A 19784-nucleotide genomic window follows, 5' to 3' on the forward strand; every position below is an offset into this window, starting at 1 on the left:
GTCTCCATTGTTCACCGGGAGCCCGCCCCCCCAACGACACACGCCCCCTCATTGCTCAGCTGGCACGTCCATCCAAGTGACAAAGGCTCTTCCTGGGTGTTCATTGGCTGTCCATCTGACTTCTCTCACTGGCTCCGCCCCTTCGTGGTACCAACGCTTCCCCTCCATCGCCCCCCGTTCTCAGGTTACCCTGTCAATCAGCTCGGATACGCGCTCTGGTAGGCTACCCTACCCATCAATCATTTTGCGACGGCGGTTGGAAGGCTGTGTCTTTCCCCCATCCTCGGTCTACGATTGGCTAGAAAGTGAGGCGAGAGGCGGACCCCGCACGACGCCGCCGCTTCCCCGCTCCTCCCCCGCCGCTTCCTAACTGGGTTCCCGCTCCTGCGCAGCTCGACCCGGCCCAGACTACTGCCTCGGCTCGCTCGCCTTCCTGCTCCACACGGACAAGCATGTCGGAATACAGCGCGGTGCCGCCGCCCGGTGCTCCGGCCCCTCTCGGCGGGCAGCCGGCTCTCTCGGCCGGCGGCGGGATCAAGAAGGACGCCTTCGCGGATGCGGTGCAGAGGGCCCGACAGGTGAGCGGCGTTGCGGGGGGAGGGAGCGGGGTTCCGGGAGGAGAATCAATGAAGCCGGCGTGGCTGCTCTCTTTCTCTCCGGGCAAGAGTTGGAGAGAGAGACCGAGCGAGTCTGGCAGCACTGAAGCGCCTGTGCGGACACACGTGTCCCTGCATGCGGGATCACGGTCACCCCGCGGCGAGGCTACTGTGCGGCCTGCGCTGCCGAGAGGGAGAGGGAGAGGGAGGAGGCGCGGCGGTGCTCTCCGCGCTTCACACGTCCTGTCGCTCAACCCAGTGAAAGCTGCCGGAGAGAGCGGGAGAGAGTGAGAGAGAGAGGCAGAGGCGGAGAGGGAGAGGGAGAGGCAGGCAGGCCCGGGTCCCGTGCGCGGCGCGAGCCACAGCAACAGCCCCAGCACGCGCGCCCGCACGACCCGGGGGGGCTGTTATTGCTGTCAGTGTGAGGGACCCGGGCCGGGCCGGGCCGGGGGGGTCCGCAGTCTGCCGGAGCCGGGGCAAGCTGTTCTGCAGGAGGGTCAAAGTGTCCCTGCTCCTCGGCCCGGCTGCGCATGCCCCGCCAGTTCTGTTCAAATCCCCGTACTTTTAAGATGCACAGTGCGGTGCAGCGAGCTCCGTCAGCCCCCCGTGTCCCACTGCACTCGGGGCCAGTGACTGTCGGACGCCCCCCGACACGGGCGGCGCTGTGGGGGTCATTGCTGTGGTTTGGAATCAGGAAGCGCGCGTCTTGGAGCTGTGCTGTGGAGCGCCTCGGCGTCACGTGGTTGTGTTATCGTATACGTCACACGTGGAACCAACTAATCTTGCCCCCCCTCGATGTTTATTATCTCTAAACATTTACGTTTTTTAAATAATTTACCTTGAAGTGCGACCTGTTGCAGACATTTGTTATAGTGTGTAAGTTCAAAACTACATACGATATAACTTGTACAGTATTAGGGGGATTGCAGTATTTCTCCTAATTTTAACTGCATTATTCTACTGCACTGTTACTACAGCCCTTACTGTCCCAGCACTATTCTACTACACTGTTACTACAGCCCCTACTGTCCCAGCACTGCTTTACTGCACTGTTACTACAGCCCCTACTGTCCCAGCACTATTCTACTACACTGTTACTACAACCCCTACTGTAACTCCTACAGGCGTGTGTTGTCAGTAGTCTACACTTCCTGTTGTTGAAGTTGTTGGTGCTGATGGTGTTGTTGCTATCATTCTCAGATCGCAGCAAAGATCGGTGGTGATGCTGGCGCGGCCCCCTTGAACAACAGCAGCTCTGCGGACAGTTTCCCCTTCACTGCGCAGAAACGGCAGCTGGAGGATGCAGGTATGCACACGGCGAAGATGTACTGCGCACATGAACTGCACATGCATGCACAGACACAGCACAGAGCCCTGCAGACGCACGCCCTCATTCACACTGCGTCTGGCCTGTACACACACTAATGGTGCTGCCTGTCTGCTCGTGCTGATCCGGCCCAGAGTGTCAGTTCTGTTCTTCTTGGTTCTGCAGAACAGCCAGACAGTAAGAAGATGGCTTCTCAGACGGACCGGGACCAGCCCACCGCCCTGTGTAAGAGACTATTGCTATTCTTAGTGTTACTGTTCTTATTGTATTACTTGTGTGTTATCGTCCTGCCCCCAGTGCTACCCTCTTCCCGTCTGCCCCCTCCCACCTGTCCTGCGGCCCCCCGTCTGCCCCCTCTCGCCTGTCCTGCGGCCCCCCGTCTGCCCCCTCCCGCCTGTCCTGCGGCACCCCGTCTGCCCCCTCCCGCCTGTCCTGCGGCCCCCATCTGCCCCCTCTCGCCTGTCCTGCTGCCCCTCTGCCCTCTCAGTTCACTCATGTTTTTCTGGTTTCTCTCGTAGCGATCGGAGCTCAACTGGCAGCCATTTCACAGCAGAGGTAAATGCACGCTGGAGGGGGAGGGGGAGGGAGGAAGGTTGTGTGTGTGTGTGTGTGGGTGCACGTGTGCGGGGGGGGTTGAAAGACATAAACCTGAACATTGTGGCTTCATTGTCCTGTCTTTGGCCCTTTGTCCACAGCAGGCCGTCCAGCACCACAGAGGAGTACAGTGTTCCTGATGGCATGGTGGGACTCAGTGAGTACAGCTGCTTTGTCCGTGTCGGCACTGATGCTGTCCCGTACTGCCCATCTCAACTTTCCCCCTCTTTCTCTCTCTTGCAGTAATTGGTCGAGGAGGAGAGCAGATCAACAAGATCCAGCAGGACTCCGGGTGTAAAGTGCAGATCGCGCCAGGTGAGTGCAAGCATGATTGTGCTCGTGTAAGCGTGCTCAGTGAGTGCGTGTGTCTGTGTGTGTGCTTACTCTGTCCGCGCTGCTCACTCGGCCCGGCGCTGTGTTTGTGTCTCAGACAGCGGAGGGCTGCCGGACCGGAGTGTCTCTCTGACCGGCTCTCCTGACTCCATACAGTGAGTACCGAGGGGCTGTTTTACACAGGGTGACGGGTCTCTCTCTCTCTGTGCTGTTCAGTGCTTAATAACCCCCTGTCATCCCCCCCCCCCCCAGGAAGGCGAAGATGCTCCTGGATGAGATTGTCTCCCGGGGGAGGGGCGCCCCCCCCTCGTTTCACGAGTCGACCAACGGGCAGAGCGGCTCCGTGCAGGAGATCATGATTCCGGCCGGCAAAGCGGGGCTCATCATCGGCAAGGGCGGTGAGACCATCAAACAGCTGCAGGTACACAACTGCACTGCACAGCCCTGCTTGGCCCTGCGTACAGCTACACACTGCACCGCTACACACTTAATAACACTGACATAGTACATGACGTGCTGTACCACACTGACATAGTACACGACGCGCTGAACAACACTATGACGTAGTACACGACACGCTGAACAACACTGACGTGGTACACGACGCGCTGTATGTTATTGTACACGCTGTGCGGTGTTGTGTAGGAGCGTGCGGGGGTGAAGATGATCCTGATCCAGGACGGCTCTCAGTCGGCCAATATGGACAAGCCCCTGCGCATCATCGGAGAGCCCTACAAAGTGCAGGTACACCTTTGTGTGTGTGTGTATGTATGTCTGTCTGTCTATCTGTCTATCTGTCTGTCTCTGGTCTATAAAGCAGCAGAACCGACTGTCACCCTCCTCTCTCCACAGCAAGCGCGGGAGCTGGTGCAGGAGATCCTGCGCGAGAGGGATCACCCCGGTTTCACCGAGAGGAACGAGTACGGCTCCCGCATGGGCGGCGGTGGAGGGGGGGGCAGCGGCATCGACGTGAGTGTGTGTCTGTGTGTGTGTGTAGGTCGCCATGCCCCGTCACTCGGGGGCGTGGTGCTGGTGTTTTGAGGTGTGTGTGATCGCTGGTGTTGCCATGTAGGTGCCTGTGCCGCGTCACTCGGTGGGTGTGGTGATCGGACGCAGTGGAGAGATGATCAAAAAGATCCAGAACGACGCTGGAGTCAGAATACAGTTCAAACCAGGTATTAATAAAACACAGGGTATTTACATTGTATATGATTAGTGCAAATGAGAAATGGCCGCATGGCACGTACAATAACACATCTATAAGACGGCAATAAAGTCACTACATACAGTCGTCCAAACACATTTGACTGTCATCTGATACAACCAAACCATATATGGTGTGTTCATGGCATCACTTTGCACAGATCTGACTGGCAGAATCGTGTGAGCACGTCCAATATGTAAACGCAATGTGGAGTGCAAAAGAAGAGCTGCTCCCTGCCGCAGCCGTTATGCAGACCTGGGCCCTGCCCTGCCTGTCAGCCGGGGCCACACCCGGCTGTGTGTGCAACGCAGCGTCCCGTCTGTCTCGAGTAAACTTGCCCCTCCTCGGTATTGAGCTGCTGTTGTGTTGTATTGTGTAGATGATGGCACCGGTCCCGACAAAGTGGCGCACATCATGGGCCCCCCCGAGCGCTGTGAGCACGCCGCCCGCATCATCACCGACCTCCTGCAGAGCATCCGGGTACGGGGAAGGGGGAGCATGGGAGGCAGTTGGGGAGTGGGGAGGTAAAACACCGAAGCCAGCCTTTCTGTGAGCTGTATTTAATCTCTTCCGCGCTCTCTCTCTCTCTCTCTCTCTCTCAGTCAGGCCCCCCAGGCCCTGGCATGCCCCCCGGGGCTCGTGGACGGGGTCGCGGTCAGGGCAACTGGGGCCCCCCAGGGGGGGAGGTCACCTTCTCCATCCCCAGCCACAAGTGTGGGCTGGTCATCGGCAGAGGTCAGTGTCTGTCCATTCGGGTCTCTGACCGTCCCTGTGTGCTGCTGGGATCTGTTACTGATCGCAGGCCCTGTGTCTCTGTCCGTCTAGGGGGGGAGAATGTGAAGGCTATTAACCAGCAGACAGGGGCCTTCGTGGAGATCTCGCGCCAGCCCCCCCCCAACGGAGACCCCAACTTCAAGCTGTTCACCATCCGCGGCTCCCCGCAGCAGATTGACCACGCCAAGCAGCTCATCGAGGACAAGATAGAGGTATGCATGCTCCTGGCCGGCCGGACGCACTGATGGACACGCGCACATGCCGGGCCCGACGCACGCACTAACGGGACACGAGCTGTGGTTCTGACTGGGTTGTTCTGGCTGTTTCAGGCTCCGCTGTGTCCGGTTGGGCCAGGTCCAGGCGGTCCGGGTCCCTCGGGTCCAATGGGTCCCTACAACCCCGGACCCTACAACCAGGGACCCCCCGGAGCCCCCCCACAGTGAGTACCCTCAGCTCGTGTTAAATTATTTAGCAAAATTTACAGATGACGTCACATTAGTGAAGAGATTTGAATGACAGTCCGACTCCATAGTGAGCGCCGTGTGAAGCACCCCCCCCCCTGCTGAGAGACGGGGCTCATAAACCGATACCAACAAGTGTCACTAAAACCTTCACAGCCAATAGAAAGTGTTGAGCGCTGCAGTTGAGTGTCCGTGGTTTTGGTTAGTGTTTATTCTCATGGCTGAAGATTACCGTATACTGTTGCATAGAGGCGCATCTTTACTGAAAAGTCCATTACATCGCTTTTTTCATTGAGCACAGAGCAGGACTTGTGGACCTGAGAGAACTCCCCTGTAGGGGTGGGCGATCTTCCCAAAAAATCATATCACGATCTTACAACACATAATTACGATCTGAATCACGATCTTCCCAATTTTGAGGTGTACTATAGAGAATATCCAGAATGGAACAAGCCTATGGATTTATCTATTTAAAACACAACATTGAATTAAAGAATCATTTGTCTAAATGGTCATTAAATGGCCTGAGTTTAACTTTATTTTAAATATTAAAGTTGTAATCAGCAGTCAATAGATAAACATGAAATAACACAAGATCTTAAATTACTTAGAAATTGCAGTAATAAAATATAAACAACTCAAAGTTGTTCACTTTTCAAATTCTGAAAAATAAACATTGTTTCAACTTCAAGTGGGAGCAGCCAATAGATAATATATAAAATAAATTGCAAAACATTCTACATGCTTTATTTCTGCAGCGATCCTCTGTCAGCATTCACTATACATATGAGGAATGGCGGTATTAGAAAAATATTTGCGACTTGGCAAATCATACCGTGCGTCTGAAGTGTGGATCAGTCTTTTAAATCCCATGTTTTCCACAGATTTGAATGGCACCATTAGCTAAGTAGAATGTGACCGCCTGCGTCGCCTCTTTCCATCGTTTGCTGATTTTTGTCGTATTTTCGACTACTCTAAGGTGTCGGTCAGTGATAACTTTGTTTCGGGACCTCGTAATATACACGAGTGGGGTTGTACCGACCTGAGGGAAACACTCTCGGCATGCTCCTTCAGATGCTTCCTTTTCAGGTTGAAAAGATTTGTCGTATTGCCTCTGGAAGAGCTGACCGTTACCCGACAAAGTTTACAGATAACTTTTCTCTGAGAAATGTCTGACTGTGCATAGCCAAACCATTGCCACAAAACTGATGTTGAGTCTTTTCGCCACCAGCTCCTCATCCGCCTTACTGCTAGTTCATGTTGTATTTTTTTTCTAATTTGTCACCACGCATGAAAGACGCATGATAGAGACACGTGGTATAATTTTGCCAATCAGCACAGCCATCTAGTAGGCAGTCGGTGTTGTAGTTTTAACATTATTATGAGGACAAAAAAGATCGCAATCTCTATGATTCGCTTGAAAAGTAGATCGTGGACGTCTTCATGATCGATCACGATATAAAATCGTCAGATCGCCCACCTCTACTCCCCTGTGTAAAGTACTAATGTAAGCCAGGCCAGCACTTCACACTATCTAATGTAAAGAACAGGCACATTTTTATATCTGTGTGTGGAATTGTTATATGCCCGGTTCCAGTGTTTCCTGCACCGCTGCTCAGTAACTCGGTTATCGTCCGCGTTTCCTTCACAGACGTGGGGTCGCTATGCAGCCCGGGTCCGAGGTGCGTCGGCAGGGTTGTGAGCACTGCACAACGCTGCTATGGTGTTAACATTGTGCGTGAGTAGGGAAGTCGTCCCGCTCTCCTACTAGGTAGAGCGTGAGCTGCTGCTACGGACCAACAAGAGTGATTTGTGACGCTTTATTCTTATCAGTCGTTATCAGCTGGCGAGTTGAAGAGAAGAGTAAAGGGATGGGGCAGCTCTCCACCTGCTGTAGGATTTAGCTTTGCAGTGCAGTTATTTTGCAGCTGTCAGGCTGCTCAGGTCCAATTTAATTGTGTGAAGAAAATAACATTTCAGACCAAGTTGAAATAACTTCATTTTTTTTTTTTTTTTGCAATAAACAATGCACAAAGCAGTATTATTTGAAAGGACACCCTCACATTTAAAATAGTGCAAACATTTTGAAAAAAAAAGCATGTTATTAGTCATTAGTTATTAGTTATTATTCCTGGCACAAATGAGTAAAAAAAAAAAAAAAATGCAAAATGGTAAAAGTAGTTTTCTGGCAATAAATTAACTTTAGCTACAAAACTTTTTACAGCACTTCACATACCTCTAACAAAGGTAACCAGCAAAAAAAAAAAAGTTTTACATCAGTGTTTACAACTATTTACATGTGGCGAGGTTTGAAAACAAGAGAAATATGTAAAATGCACAAATGCACAATCGCTCACCTGAAAGCGATATATAATGTGCAATTGTGTGGCAATGCCCGATGGTCTCCGTGTTTTGCCATGTGTGATGCTTCTTGAAGCGTTCATCTGGGTGTAAGAGGCTTTCTGCTGCAGGTTTTACATAAGTATATAGTCTCATTTCTGCCTCCATCTAAATAACTATTTACTTCACTGCTTATTCTAACATCTGTAACAGCTGTGCAGATGTGCGTGCTGTTTTCTGACTGCATGATGCTGATGCGGGGACCTCTCTCTCTATCACTTCCTGACTCCAGACTCTCGCAGGGGGAGCTTAGCACGTACGTTTCGAGTGTTTTTCAACTAATCGCGATGTTTCGAAGGCTACTGAAGCCTGTGCTCAGGAATTTCCGGAAGAGAATCAGCTTAATGAATGCAAAAGACGCATTTAAAGAAATGTCGGACTGACGTGATCCAGTCTGACATAGGACCACAAAGGGTTAAACACTTTCTGTACTGTGTGTCATGAATGATTAATGCAAGTTGTTTTCCTTGTTGCAGAGGTAATGAACGGCGCGATAATCTTGACAAAAATAATGAGTTGTTTGAGCGAAAGTGTCACCCGCTCTTCTGGCCGTCGGCGTCTGGCGTCACCCTCTCAAAAATGTATATTCTTTACCGTTTTACTTCCCTATAATGACATTAAACAATGGCAATAAATCAATCATATGATTATAATATTATAAACTGCCACAGCATGCATTACTACAGCTTTTTGATTTTTTAAAATTATTACGGAATAACCAAAACTGTCATCTTAGCCAAGTTAATTACTGTCTAGCGAGCAGCCTCTACAAAGTGAATACACAGTTTCACGTACACGAAAGTAAGCACTATATGTACATTACTTCAACTGAATATTCAAAACTGAACATAAGAACCGTACTCGTATAAACACACAGATTCCCTTGGACTCATTTACTGGGTCAGATTATACTAAACGCAAAGGTTAAGGCTGTTATTGGTACCTATTTCCTCTACTAAGAGTGACACTGCAGCTCAGCTACATTGTTTTTCAATGCAATTATGAATGAGCAAAGTAACATTTTAATAAAATACTATCGTAGCATGTCTATTATTCATAGCAGAATGCTTTAAAAATGAACTTGCCAGGCTTTTTTTCCAGTTGCTATAATTTCTTGAGTCACAGGCTGCGTGTTTTGGGCCCGTTTTATTTGGAATGTGCTTGTTTGGGCATTAATTATTATTAGCCTACATTTGATGTGTCCTAGCGATCTAAAAGCATCATGTCTATAACTAACCACAATACAAGCAGGGAAATGATTCAGGTGTAGTACTGAGGATCTTATTTATAGATGTATTCTGAATCCAGAATTTTATAAAAAAAGAAAAACCTGACATTAATTCGACACATTATTTATCATATTAATTGTTTAGCAGAACAAAGACTAATCGAACTGGACTGGCATTTCCCCCCGTGGCGCCGCCCTGCCTCCAGGTCAGAGACCCCGTCGTGTGCAGCTCATCTGTGCTCGGTCGTGCAGTGTGCGCACTGCTACATCGTGAGAGTGTCGCATGATGTGAGCGGTGCAGCGGCTGTGAAAGTCGTGCAGCGTGAAGCCGCCTTCACTCATGATAAACTGCGCAGTGACGTGCACGTGTTAATACAGAAAGTGTCCAAAACAGCGAATGAGGTGTTCAGTAACATTAAAAAAGACACAACTATACTGAAAGTAGTAAATAATAAAGACCGCTTGACATCTGGCTTGCCTACAGTAAGACTCCTCTCTATAGGTCAGTGTGTTCAGACACGGGCGTTCTCTGGTAAGCAGAGAAAATCAATGTGATCGGCGTTCTGGAGACCTACAGTGACTGATTGACTGCTCTCTCCTCTCTCTCCCCCCCAGCGGTGGCCCCCCACCCCCCCACCAATACCCCCCCCAGGGCTGGGGCAACACCTACCAGCAGTGGCAGCCTCCGGGACCCCATGACCCCAGTAAGTCTGTTGCTCTCGTCTGTCTCGAGCTGCTCTCTCACTCCACCGTCAAACCCAAGTCCAAGATCCAGCGCTTTCACAGTCCTGTTGACCCCAAGACGAGACTGACGCCGGGGGGACTCGCCCTCAGAGGCCAGGGGTGCGCCGTACAGCCCGGGACGCGCTTCAGGGTGAAACACGGTCGTGTGCTGTAACAGGGTAACGCTGGCCTCGGGGTGACAGACGGAAACGGACGCTGGGGTCGAGGGCCGGGAGTTGGCGTGCGTCTGAATCCAGCACTGGGGTGCGAGAGCACAGTGCGGAGCCGCTCACGCCCAGTGACGGAAGGAACGAAGCGCCATTTAAGTGTCTCTCAGCTGTTGCCTGCCATGCACAGCGTGGGTCTGGTGGGTCTCGGCACCGCGAGAAGAACAAGTGAAAGCTCACAATCGTTATCAGTTGAGTGGTGAGCGGAAAACCATGTCCGTTTCATCGAGAGCCCGATGAGATGTGCTTGGTCGACCCGCGCTGTTCAGGGCGAATCGCAGCCCGTGTGTTGTAGAGCAGGGCTGAGTCCCCAGCCCGGATCGGATGGTGTGAAAAGTGCTTCTCTCGCAGGTTGCGATGACATGCTGTTGTGATGCTGGAGCTTGTTACCCTTCAGTGTTCAATGGCAACACATCTCTCACAGCTAGGCCTCTAAGTCCTGGGCCTCTCCTGAGCTCTCTCCCCCTGTCTTGGTGTCCCAGGCAAGGCAGCAGCTGCAGCAGACCCCAGTGCAGCCTGGGCGGCCTACTACGCCCAGTACTACCAGCAGCCTGGGGCCACAGTACCAGGCCAGCCCCCCGCCGCCCCCTCGGGAGCCCCTTTGCCCACAGACCAGCCCCAGGCCGGTCAAGCCCCTGGAGGCCAGCCAGACTACACCAAGGCCTGGGAGGAGTACTACAAGAAACTGGGTAAGAGATGCCACTGGCAGGAAGACCGGCAGAGTGTCTCTCTCTGCCTGTCGCTCAGAGCGAGTGTGTCTCTCTGAGCGAGCGAGCGAGCGAGCGAGTGTGTCTCTCTGAGCGAGCGAGCGAGCGAGCGAGTGTGTCTCTCTGAGCGAGCGAGCGAGTGTGTCTCTCTGAGCGAGCGAGCGAGCGAGCGAGTGTGTCTCTCTGAGCGAGCGAGCGAGCGAGTGTGTCTCTCTGAGCGAGCGAGCGAGCGAGTGTGTCTCTCTGAGCGAGCGAGCGAGCGAGTGTGTCTCTCTGAGCGAGCGAGCGAGCGAGTGTGTCTCTCTGAGCGAGCGAGCGAGCGAGTGTGTCTCTCTGAGCGAGCGAGCGAGCGAGTGTGTCTCTCTGAGCGAGCGAGCGAGCGAGTGTGTCTCTCTGAGCGAGCGAGCGAGCGAGTGTGTCTCTCTGAGCGAGCGAGTGTGTCTCTCTGAGCGAGCGAGCGAGCGAGTGTGTCTCTCTGAGCGAGCGAGCGAGCGAGTGTGTCTCTCTGAGCGAGCGAGCGAGCGAGTGTGTCTCTCTGAGCGAGCGAGCGAGTGTGTCTCTCTGAGCGAGCGAGCGAGTGTGTCTCTCTGAGCGAGCGAGCGAGTGTGTCTCTCTGAGCGAGCGAGCGAGCGAGTGTGTCTCTCTGAGCGAGCGAGCGAGCGAGTGTGTCTCTCTGAGCGAGCGAGCGAGTGTGTCTCTCTGAGCGAGCGAGCGAGTGTGTCTCTCTGAGCGAGCGAGCGAGTGTGTCTCTCTGAGCGAGCGAGCGAGCGAGTGTGTCTCTCTGAGCGAGCGAGCGAGTGTGTCTCTCTGAGCGAGCGAGCGAGCGAGTGTGTCTCTCTGAGCGAGCGAGCGAGCGAGTGTGTCTCTCTGAGCGAGCGAGCGAGTGTGTCTCTGAGCGAGCGAGTGTCTCTCTGAGCGAGCGAGCGAGCGAGTGTGTCTCTCTGAGCGAGCGAGCGAGCGAGTGTGTCTCTCTGAGCGAGCGAGCGAGTGTGTCTCTCTGAGCGAGCGAGCGAGTGTGTCTCTCTGAGCGAGCGAGCGAGTGTGTCTCTCTGAGCGAGCGAGCGAGCGAGTGTGTCTCTCTGAGCGAGCGAGCGAGCGAGTCTCTCTGAGCGAGCGAGTGTGTCTCTCTGAGCGAGCGAGCGAGTGTGTCTCTGAGCGAGCGAGTGTGTCTCTCTCTCTGAGCGAGTGAGTGTGTCTCTCTCTCTGAGCGAGTGAGTGTGTGTGTCTCTCTGAGCGAGCGAGTGTGTCTCTCTGAGTGAGCGAGTGAGTGTGTCTCTCTGAGTGAGCGAGCGAGCGAGCGAGTGTGTCTCTGAGTGAGTGAGCGAGCGAGCGAGTGTGTCTCTGAGTGAGTGAGCGAGCGAGCGAGTGTGTCTCTGAGTGAGCGAGCGAGTGTGTCTCTGAGTGAGCGAGCGAGCGAGTGTGTCTCTGAGTGAGCGAGCGAGCGAGTGTGTCTCTGAGTGAGCGAGCGAGTGTGTCTCTGAGTGAGCGAGCGAGCGAGTGTGTCTCTGAGTGAGCGAGCGAGTGTGTCTCTGAGTGAGCGAGCGAGCGAGTGTGTCTCTGAGTGAGCGAGTGTGTCTCTGAGTGAGCGAGCGAGCGAGTGTGTCTCTCTGAGTGAGCGAGCGAGCGAGTGTGTCTCTGAGCGAGCAAGTGAGCGAGCGAGTCTGTGTCTCTGAGCGAGCGAGTGTCTGAGCGAGCGAGTGAGTGTCTCTCTCTGAGCGAGCGAGTGTCTCTCTCTGAGCGAGCGAGTGTGTCTCTCTGAGCGAGCGAGCGAGTGTGTCTCTCTGAGCGAGCGAGTGTGTCTGAGCGAGCGAGCGAGTGTGTCTCTCTGAGCGAGCGAGCGAGTGCGTCTCTCTCTGAGCGAGCGAGCGAGTGCGTGTCTCTCTCTCTGAGCGAGCGAGCGAGTGCGTCTCTCTCTGAGCGAGCGAGCGAGTGCGTCTCTCTCTCTCTGAGCGAGCGAGCGAGTGCGTCTCTGAGCGAGCGAGCGCGTCTCTCTGAGCGAGCGAGCGCGTCTCTCTGAGCGAGTGTGTGTCTCTCTCTCTGAGCGAGCGAGTGTGTGTCTCTCTCTGAGCGAGCGAGCGAGTGCGTCTCTGAGCGAGCGAGCGCGTCTCTCTGAGCGAGCGAGTGTGTCTCTCTCTGAGCGAGCGAGTGTGTGTCTCTCTCTCTGAGCGAGCGAGTGTGTCTCTCTCTCTGAGCGAGCGAGTGTGTGTCTCTCTCTCTGAGCGAGCGAGTGTGTGTCTCTCTCTGAGCGAGCGAGTGTGTCTCTCTCTGAGCGAGCGAGTGTGTCTCTCTCTGAGCGAGCGAGTGTGTCTCTCTGAGCGAGCGAGCGAGTGCGTCTCTCTGAGCGAGCGAGCGAGTGCGTCTCTCTGAGCGAGCGAGCGAGTGCGTCTCTCTGAGCGAGCGAGCGAGTGCGTCTCTCTGAGCGAGCGAGCGAGTGCGTGTCTCTCTCTCTGAGCGAGCGAGCGAGTGTGTCTCTGAGCGAGCGAGTGTGTCTCTGAGCGAGCGAGTGTGTCTCTGAGCGAGCGAGCGAGTGTGTCTCTCTGAGCGAGCGAGTGTGTCTCTCTCTCTGAGCGAGCGAGTGTGTGTCTCTGAGCGAGTGAGTGTCTTTCAAATTGCTTTATTGGCATGACGGTTATACATTAGTATTGCCAAAGCATTATCAGAAAAGAAGAAAATAAATAATTAAAACAAAAGATATATATGTAACCAACAATGTAACAATATTGAAACAATACAGGAAATACATATGTTTGTACAGTGAGGGGAAAAAAGTATTTGATCCCCTGCTGATTTTGTACGTTTGCCCACTGACAAAGAAATGATCAGTCTATAATTTTAATGGTACGTGCATTTTAACAGTGAGAGACAGAATAACAACAACAAAATTTCAACATTTCAAAAAAGTTATAAATTGATTTGCATGTTAATGAGGAAAATAAGTATTTGATCCCCTATCAATCAGCAAGATTTCTGGCTCCCAGGTGTCTTTTATACAGGTAACGAGCTGAGCTCTTAAAGGGAGTGCTCCTAATCTCAGCTCGTTACCTGTATAAAAGACACCTGTCCACAGAAGCAATCAATCAATCAGATTCCAAACTCTCCACCATGGCCAAGACCAAAGAGCTGTCCAAGGATGTCAGGGACAAGATTGTAGACCTACACAAGGCTGGAATGGGCTACAAGACCATCGCCAAGCAGCTTGGTGAGAAGGTGACAACAGTTGGTGCAATTATTCGCAAATGGAAGAAACACAAAATAACTGTCAGTCTCCCTCGGTCTGGGGCTCCATGCAAGATCTCACCTCGTGGAGTTTCAATGATCATGAGAACGGTGAGGAATCGGGCCAGAACTACACGGGAGGATCTTGTTAATGATCTCAAGGCAGCTGGGACCATAGTCACCAAGAAAACAATTGGTAACACACTATGCCGTGAAGGACTGAAATCCTGCAGCGCCCGCAAGGTCCCTCCTGCTCAAGAAAGCACATGTTCATTGGCAAACTTCAGATAGGCCTGTACATCTGAATGATTCAGAGGAGAACGGGGTGAAAGTGTTGTGGTCAGATGAGACCAAAATCGAGCTCTTTGGCATCAACTCAACTCGCCGTGTTTGGAGGAGGAGGAATGACCCCAAGAACACCATCCCCACCGTCAAACATGGAGGTGGAAACATTATGCTTTGGGGGTGTTTTTCTGCTAAGGGGACAGGACAACTGCACCGCATCAAAGGGACGATGGACGGGGCCATGTACCGTCAAATCTTGGGTGAGAACCTCCTTCCCTCAGCCAGGGCATTGAAAATGGGTCGTGGATGGGTATTCCAGCATGACAATGACCCACAACACACAGCCAAGGCAACAAAGGAGTGGCTCAAGAAGAAGCACATTGGCCTAGCCAGTCTCCAGACCTTAATCCCATAGAAAATCTGTGGAGGGAGCTGAAGGTTCGAGTTGCCAAACGTCAGCCTCGAAACCTTAATGACTTGGAGAGGATCTGCAAAGAGGAGTGGGACAAAATCCCTCCTGAGATGTGTGCAAACCTGGTGGCCAACTACAAGAAACGTCTGACCTCTGTGATTGCCAACAAGGGTTTTGCCACCAAGTACTAAGTCGAAGGGGTCAAATACTTATTTCCCTCATTAACATGCAAATCAATGTATAACTTTTTTGAAATGCGTTTTTTTCTGGATTTTTTTTGTTGTTATTCTGTCTCTAACTGTTAAAATACACCTACCATTAAAATTATAGACTGATCATTTCTTTGTCAGTGGGCAAATGTACAAAATCAGCAGGGGATAAAATACTTTTTTCCCCTCACTGTATATCACTCTCCACCCTCATACAACACCAATGCAAACAGAACAGGTTCTCCCCCCCCTCCCTCAAGCAGGCATGGTGTCTATACACTGGACACTGTCCCTCAGGCTGGTGTCACATGCTGTCCCTCAGGCAGTGACAGGTGGACACATATTAGGCAGCCAGTGGGGCTGTGTGTCCCTCTCCCAGCACGACCGACAGTTTTTCTGTGTTAGTCATTTTGGGGACTTGAGGGATGGAGACAGTGATTTTATTAATAAAATTGTCCTGTGTTTGGGAGTATTTTCACAGGTCAGGAGAAAGTGCATCTCTGTCTCGACCTCTCTTGTCTCACACTGACCACAGATCCTGTTCTCCCTGGCCAGCCAGCTCTGCCTGTGTCGGCCCATCTCTATGGCCAGGCTGTGGTCACTGAGCCTGTACTTGGTCAGGATTCGCCTTTGTCTTAAATCTTTGACCTCGGTTAGGTATTGTGCCGGGATGTATTTTCTGTTTAGGCCCGATAGCGCTCCATCTTGTTTTGTGTTTTGGTTTCATCATTCCAATGTTCCACACAGGAGTTTGTCATGTGCTCTGTGATGTGCTTGGCTCTGATCGGTCGCGTTCGTGCAGAGCTGTCCTGAAGCTGACTGATGTCCGTGTGGCTCAGTGCGGTGAGCTTCAGGACTAGTTGGCTGAGGGGACTCTTTAGTGAGCTGGGCTCTTGGCTTTGAAGGGCCTTGTAGTGGTATGAATCTGGGTTATAAATTTCAATTAAAGAAGTGAATTTATAGTATCGCCTTATCACGAATCCTGGAATCTTGTAGAACTCAATTTCTGTAATAATTGGACGCAGACATCAATTCCAAAGATATAAATGGTCACATTTATTCAAAAACAAAGACTAAATGTAGCACTACACTAATTATACAAAAGAGAAAAACTAAATAAAATTAAACTCTAGATCAACAAATCAAAGACAAATCACTTTCGTGACCAAATCAAAGACCATGGGATCGCATATGATATCACACAAATCGTTAAACAAAAAAGGTTATAAACACATTGACTACAATACCGGTTAGTAAGACGAAGGTGAGTCTCTCGTTAGTATTGTTAGTCAGACATTAAATAACTACGCAGGTTAGTCTTTATGTCAGGTAACTTCTCGTTATATCTATATATATATATATCTATCTCAGTCTCATTAACGTTTAGGTGCCGAGAAAGATCCTATCATTACTTGTTACCACAATTTCCCTGATTATCATTCAATGATTAAGGATAGGCAGGGCCACCAATAATCTAATGTCTATTAACTTGTGTCAATTTCAGACTAAACAGTTAAACAGGAATGAGAAGATATTTCTTGGTGTTGACAGATTTTATTTCTAAAATTATCAACAAAACAGTTTAATGCAACACACATTTATATTTAAGAAAACTAAATGATATTACACATTCTAGAGTTATGAATCACAGATTAACATTTCTAATTGATTTCTCAAATGTCATGAATCACAAACTCCAAACTGTTAAACTTAACTGAACTTCGTCACAGAGAGGCCTCTCTGGCTTCGGGCTCAGATAACAGCACACGGCACGAGGTCCGTGTGGTTTGGAACAAAGGCAGTCCGGTTCGGCTTTGTCCAAGAACTTCCACTCAGTCGATGCACCTGGAAGTTGGGGTTTCGCGAATGTAGAGTCTTTTCCAAACAGATTTTCCACTGGTTTGAAGGCTCCAAGGTTGTGCACAAAATCTTCTTTGTAAGCAGGGGTTCCACCGTACTTATTTGAAGACAAAGTCTTTGAGGAAAGCAGGGCCCTGTTTGTTCCAAGGGTCAAGTTTCTTAAGACTCAATAGCTATTTAAATGACTGACACTTTCGTATTCAGTCGACTTAGTCAATTGTCCAGCTGTAAAACTCCACTGATCAGGTGGGCACAGGCGGGCAGCGCAGTCTGTAAAGTTCTTTATTTAATAAAGTCCTTTAAAAGAATTCTTCGTACGGCTCAATCTCCTTCTCCCAGTTTAACTCTTCTGTTGCCGGCAAAGACTTGGTTGGTTTCTGGTTCCGGTTCTGGCAACAGAGCTACAGGTTGAGCTGTGGCAGCGAGTTACTGGTTCAGGTGAGAGAGAGAGAGAGCCTGACTGTCCGCTGTTCCTTATAGTCTGTCAGATCAATAGGTGATTGGTTCCTGAGTTCTTGAGATTGGATTTCGGTTTCAGCCCCCAGTGTCCTATTGGAGGGGGGCTTGATTTATGACTGATGTCAATCCATGCCATCTTTTGGAAATGCCGGTTGGCCCGGGTTCGTAGCTCTATGTCGGGATTTCGGCTCTCGTCCACTTCAAAGAGTTTTTATCACCTACAGGCCCCTTTCTCCAGACATCTCATAGCAGAATTCCAAACTATTTGGCCTATTCTCGGTGCCATCCACCCAGACTGTCACTTTGATGTCAACCAGTCCCACGCTTTAAGGAAATCTGATAACTTTGGGAGGAGAGGTCTTCTTTGGATCAGTGCTTCAGCTAAAATGCTCTTATCAAAATAACCCATCATGACGCTATACTGTTTTAAGTGAACCCAGTATTTTAGTGATCTTTTTTAAATTTAGATCTGCAGTGGGTAACGGCCTAATTCCACCCTGCATGCATTGTCTGGGGTGTTTCTGTGCACGTGGAGTACTGATTTACAGAATTCTGCATGCAGGACTTCTGCTGGGTGATTGTCCCATTTTTTGTTCTCCTGGTCTGTGAGCGGACCCCAGATTTCGCTACCATAGAGGGCAATTGGTTGGATTATGCTTTCGAATATTTTTAGCCAGATTTTAATTGTGGGATTTATGTCATAGAATCTTCTCTTGATAGCACAGAATGCCCTTCGTGCTTTTTCCTTCAGTGCTTTCAGTGCTTTTGTATGTAGTGCTGTGCTCTAGGGGGGTGTTTCCTACACTGAAGTGGTACCTGTTTGCCTGAGATCTGGGTTTCTTTTGGAAGGTCATGACTCTGGTTTTGTCCAGATTGATTGCCAGGGCCCAGGTCTGACAGTGCTGCTCCAACAGAGCCAGGCTCTGCTGAAGCCCGTGTTCAGTGGGCGACAGCAGCACCAGGTCATCTGCATAGAGCAGGAATTTAATTTCTGTGTCGTGGAGAGCGAGGCCGGGGGCGTCAGACTGCTCCAACACTGTGGCCAACTCGTTAATGTAGATGTTGCAGCCCTGCCGCACCCCACGCCCCTGAGTGAAGAACTCTGTTCTTTTGTTACCAATTTTAACAGCGCGCTTGTTCTGTGTGTACATTGATTTAATTACATCTAAGACTTTACCTCCTACACCACTTTCCAGAAGTTTAAGGAAAAGTCCTTCATGCCAAAATTGAGTCAATACAAATCAATAAAACAAGCAAATATTTTTCCTTTATTTTTTTGGTGGACGTGTTTGTCAATTGGTGTGTGTAGGGTGTAAATATGGTCAGAAGTGCAGTGGTTTGGGAGAAATCCAATCTGGCTCTTTCTCAGGGCACTGTGTTCGGTAAAGAAGGCTAGTATTCGGGCGTTGATGAACACCTTCCCCAGATTACTGCTCACACAGATGGCTCTGTAATTATTGGGGTCAAATTTGTCTCCACTCTTAAAGATGGGGGTAATTAGTCCTTGATTCCAGATCTCAGGAAAACACCCAGCTTTCAGTCCTACACTGAAGAGTTTGAGCAGCGCCTCCTGCAGCTGAGGGCTGCTGTGTTTCAGCATCTCAGTATGGATGCTGTCTGGGCCCCAGGCTTTCCTGGGTTTGAGGGCCTGGAGTTTCTCTTTTAATTCCTGTCCTGTTGGTAATTTTGCGAGTGTGTGTGTGTGTGTGTCTCTCTCTCTCTCTCTCTCAGTGACTGTGTGTCCGTCTGTCTGTCACTGACTGTTCTCTCCCTCTCTCTTTCTCTCCGGATGTGACCCCATATGCTCCAGCCCAGGCAGCCGGCACGGGAGCCCCTGCTTCTGGGGCCCAGACTGACTACAGCGCGGCCTGGGCCGAGTACTACAGACAGCAGGCGGCCTACTATGGACAGACAGGGGGACAGCCGGCCTCACAGACGGCCCCCCCCCCAGGGCAGGGACAGCAGGTACAGCACAGCGTCGGACCGAGATGCTGCACAGACATGAGTGCCTCTGGACGTCCCGGCGCTCCTGTCCCCAGTCTGTGTCCCTGACGGCCGTTTCTGTGTCTCTGTTGCAGGCGCAGTGAGAGGACCTGGGCGGGCCAGCGACCTCGGACAGAGAGAGAGAGAGCGACATGGACGGACTGAGAGAGAGACAGATCAGCACCATTCGGCCACATCCAGCCAGCTGTCTGGACTTTTTAATTTTTGTTTTGTTTTTGTTAATTTTTTTTAACTGCTGTTTTCGTTTATGAGTTCTGTTTGGTGTGAAGGGGTGGGGGGGCTGTGGGCGGTGTGTGGGTGGGGGGGAGGTTTATTTACAGCCACGGCCCCTCCATGGCCCCCCCCCCCGGTCCTTCCCTCTCCGTTCTTCTTTTTAAGAAAAAATAAACAAGTTTAAAAAAAATGAAAAAGTAAGACAAACGGTGTGTAAATATGTGAGTGTATTTTATATATATATAATCAGTCTGTCTATATATATAAAATGTATATTCTTCCTCCCCTGGGGTGAAAGGGGGATGGAGGATAGGACCTCCCTACTTTTTCTTTCCCCGTCTCTTCTCTGGAAGAAACTCTGAGTCTAGAGAGACATCGGGGAAGTGTATGGACCGCTCTGGACACACTGGCTGACTGAGGGACAGGCGTGTGGACAGACTGACGTCTCTGCTTTCGAGAGAGAGGGATGGAGGGAAGGGAGATGGAGGGAGGGGAGTCAATCCCCAGGACAGAGTAGTCTAACATCGACATTTGTTCCTGGTTTACTTTTGC

At 50.9% G+C, this 19784-nt stretch overlaps 1 protein-coding gene across 2 annotated transcripts; it reads left to right on the plus strand.

Moving 5' to 3' along the window:
• The first annotated feature begins 355 nt into the window (after nucleotides 1–355).
• khsrp (KH-type splicing regulatory protein) lies at nucleotides 356–19429 on the plus strand. 2 transcript variants are annotated; one of them, XM_066707716.1, is made up of 19 exons: nucleotides 356–578; nucleotides 1797–1902; nucleotides 2089–2148; nucleotides 2442–2478; nucleotides 2619–2674; nucleotides 2761–2832; nucleotides 2948–3005; nucleotides 3103–3271; nucleotides 3496–3594; nucleotides 3703–3819; nucleotides 3923–4025; nucleotides 4434–4534; nucleotides 4657–4789; nucleotides 4880–5040; nucleotides 5158–5267; nucleotides 9533–9621; nucleotides 10350–10556; nucleotides 18826–18980; nucleotides 19094–19429. In XM_066707716.1, exons 1-19 carry the CDS (start codon nucleotides 453–455, stop codon nucleotides 19100–19102), a joined length of 1968 nt encoding a protein of 655 aa, XP_066563813.1. In that variant the 5' UTR covers nucleotides 356–452; the 3' UTR covers nucleotides 19103–19429. The 2 variants fall into 2 exon arrangements, with proteins under 2 accessions (XP_066563813.1, XP_066563814.1); XM_066707717.1 differs by having other exon boundaries at nucleotides 357–578; nucleotides 10350–10554; nucleotides 18803–18980.
• The last annotated feature ends 355 nt before the right edge of the window (nucleotides 19430–19784 follow it).

This window comes from Amia ocellicauda, chromosome 7 (genome assembly GCF_036373705.1).
Source record: "Amia ocellicauda isolate fAmiCal2 chromosome 7, fAmiCal2.hap1, whole genome shotgun sequence".
Classification (NCBI taxonomy): domain Eukaryota; kingdom Metazoa; phylum Chordata; class Actinopteri; order Amiiformes; family Amiidae; genus Amia; species Amia ocellicauda.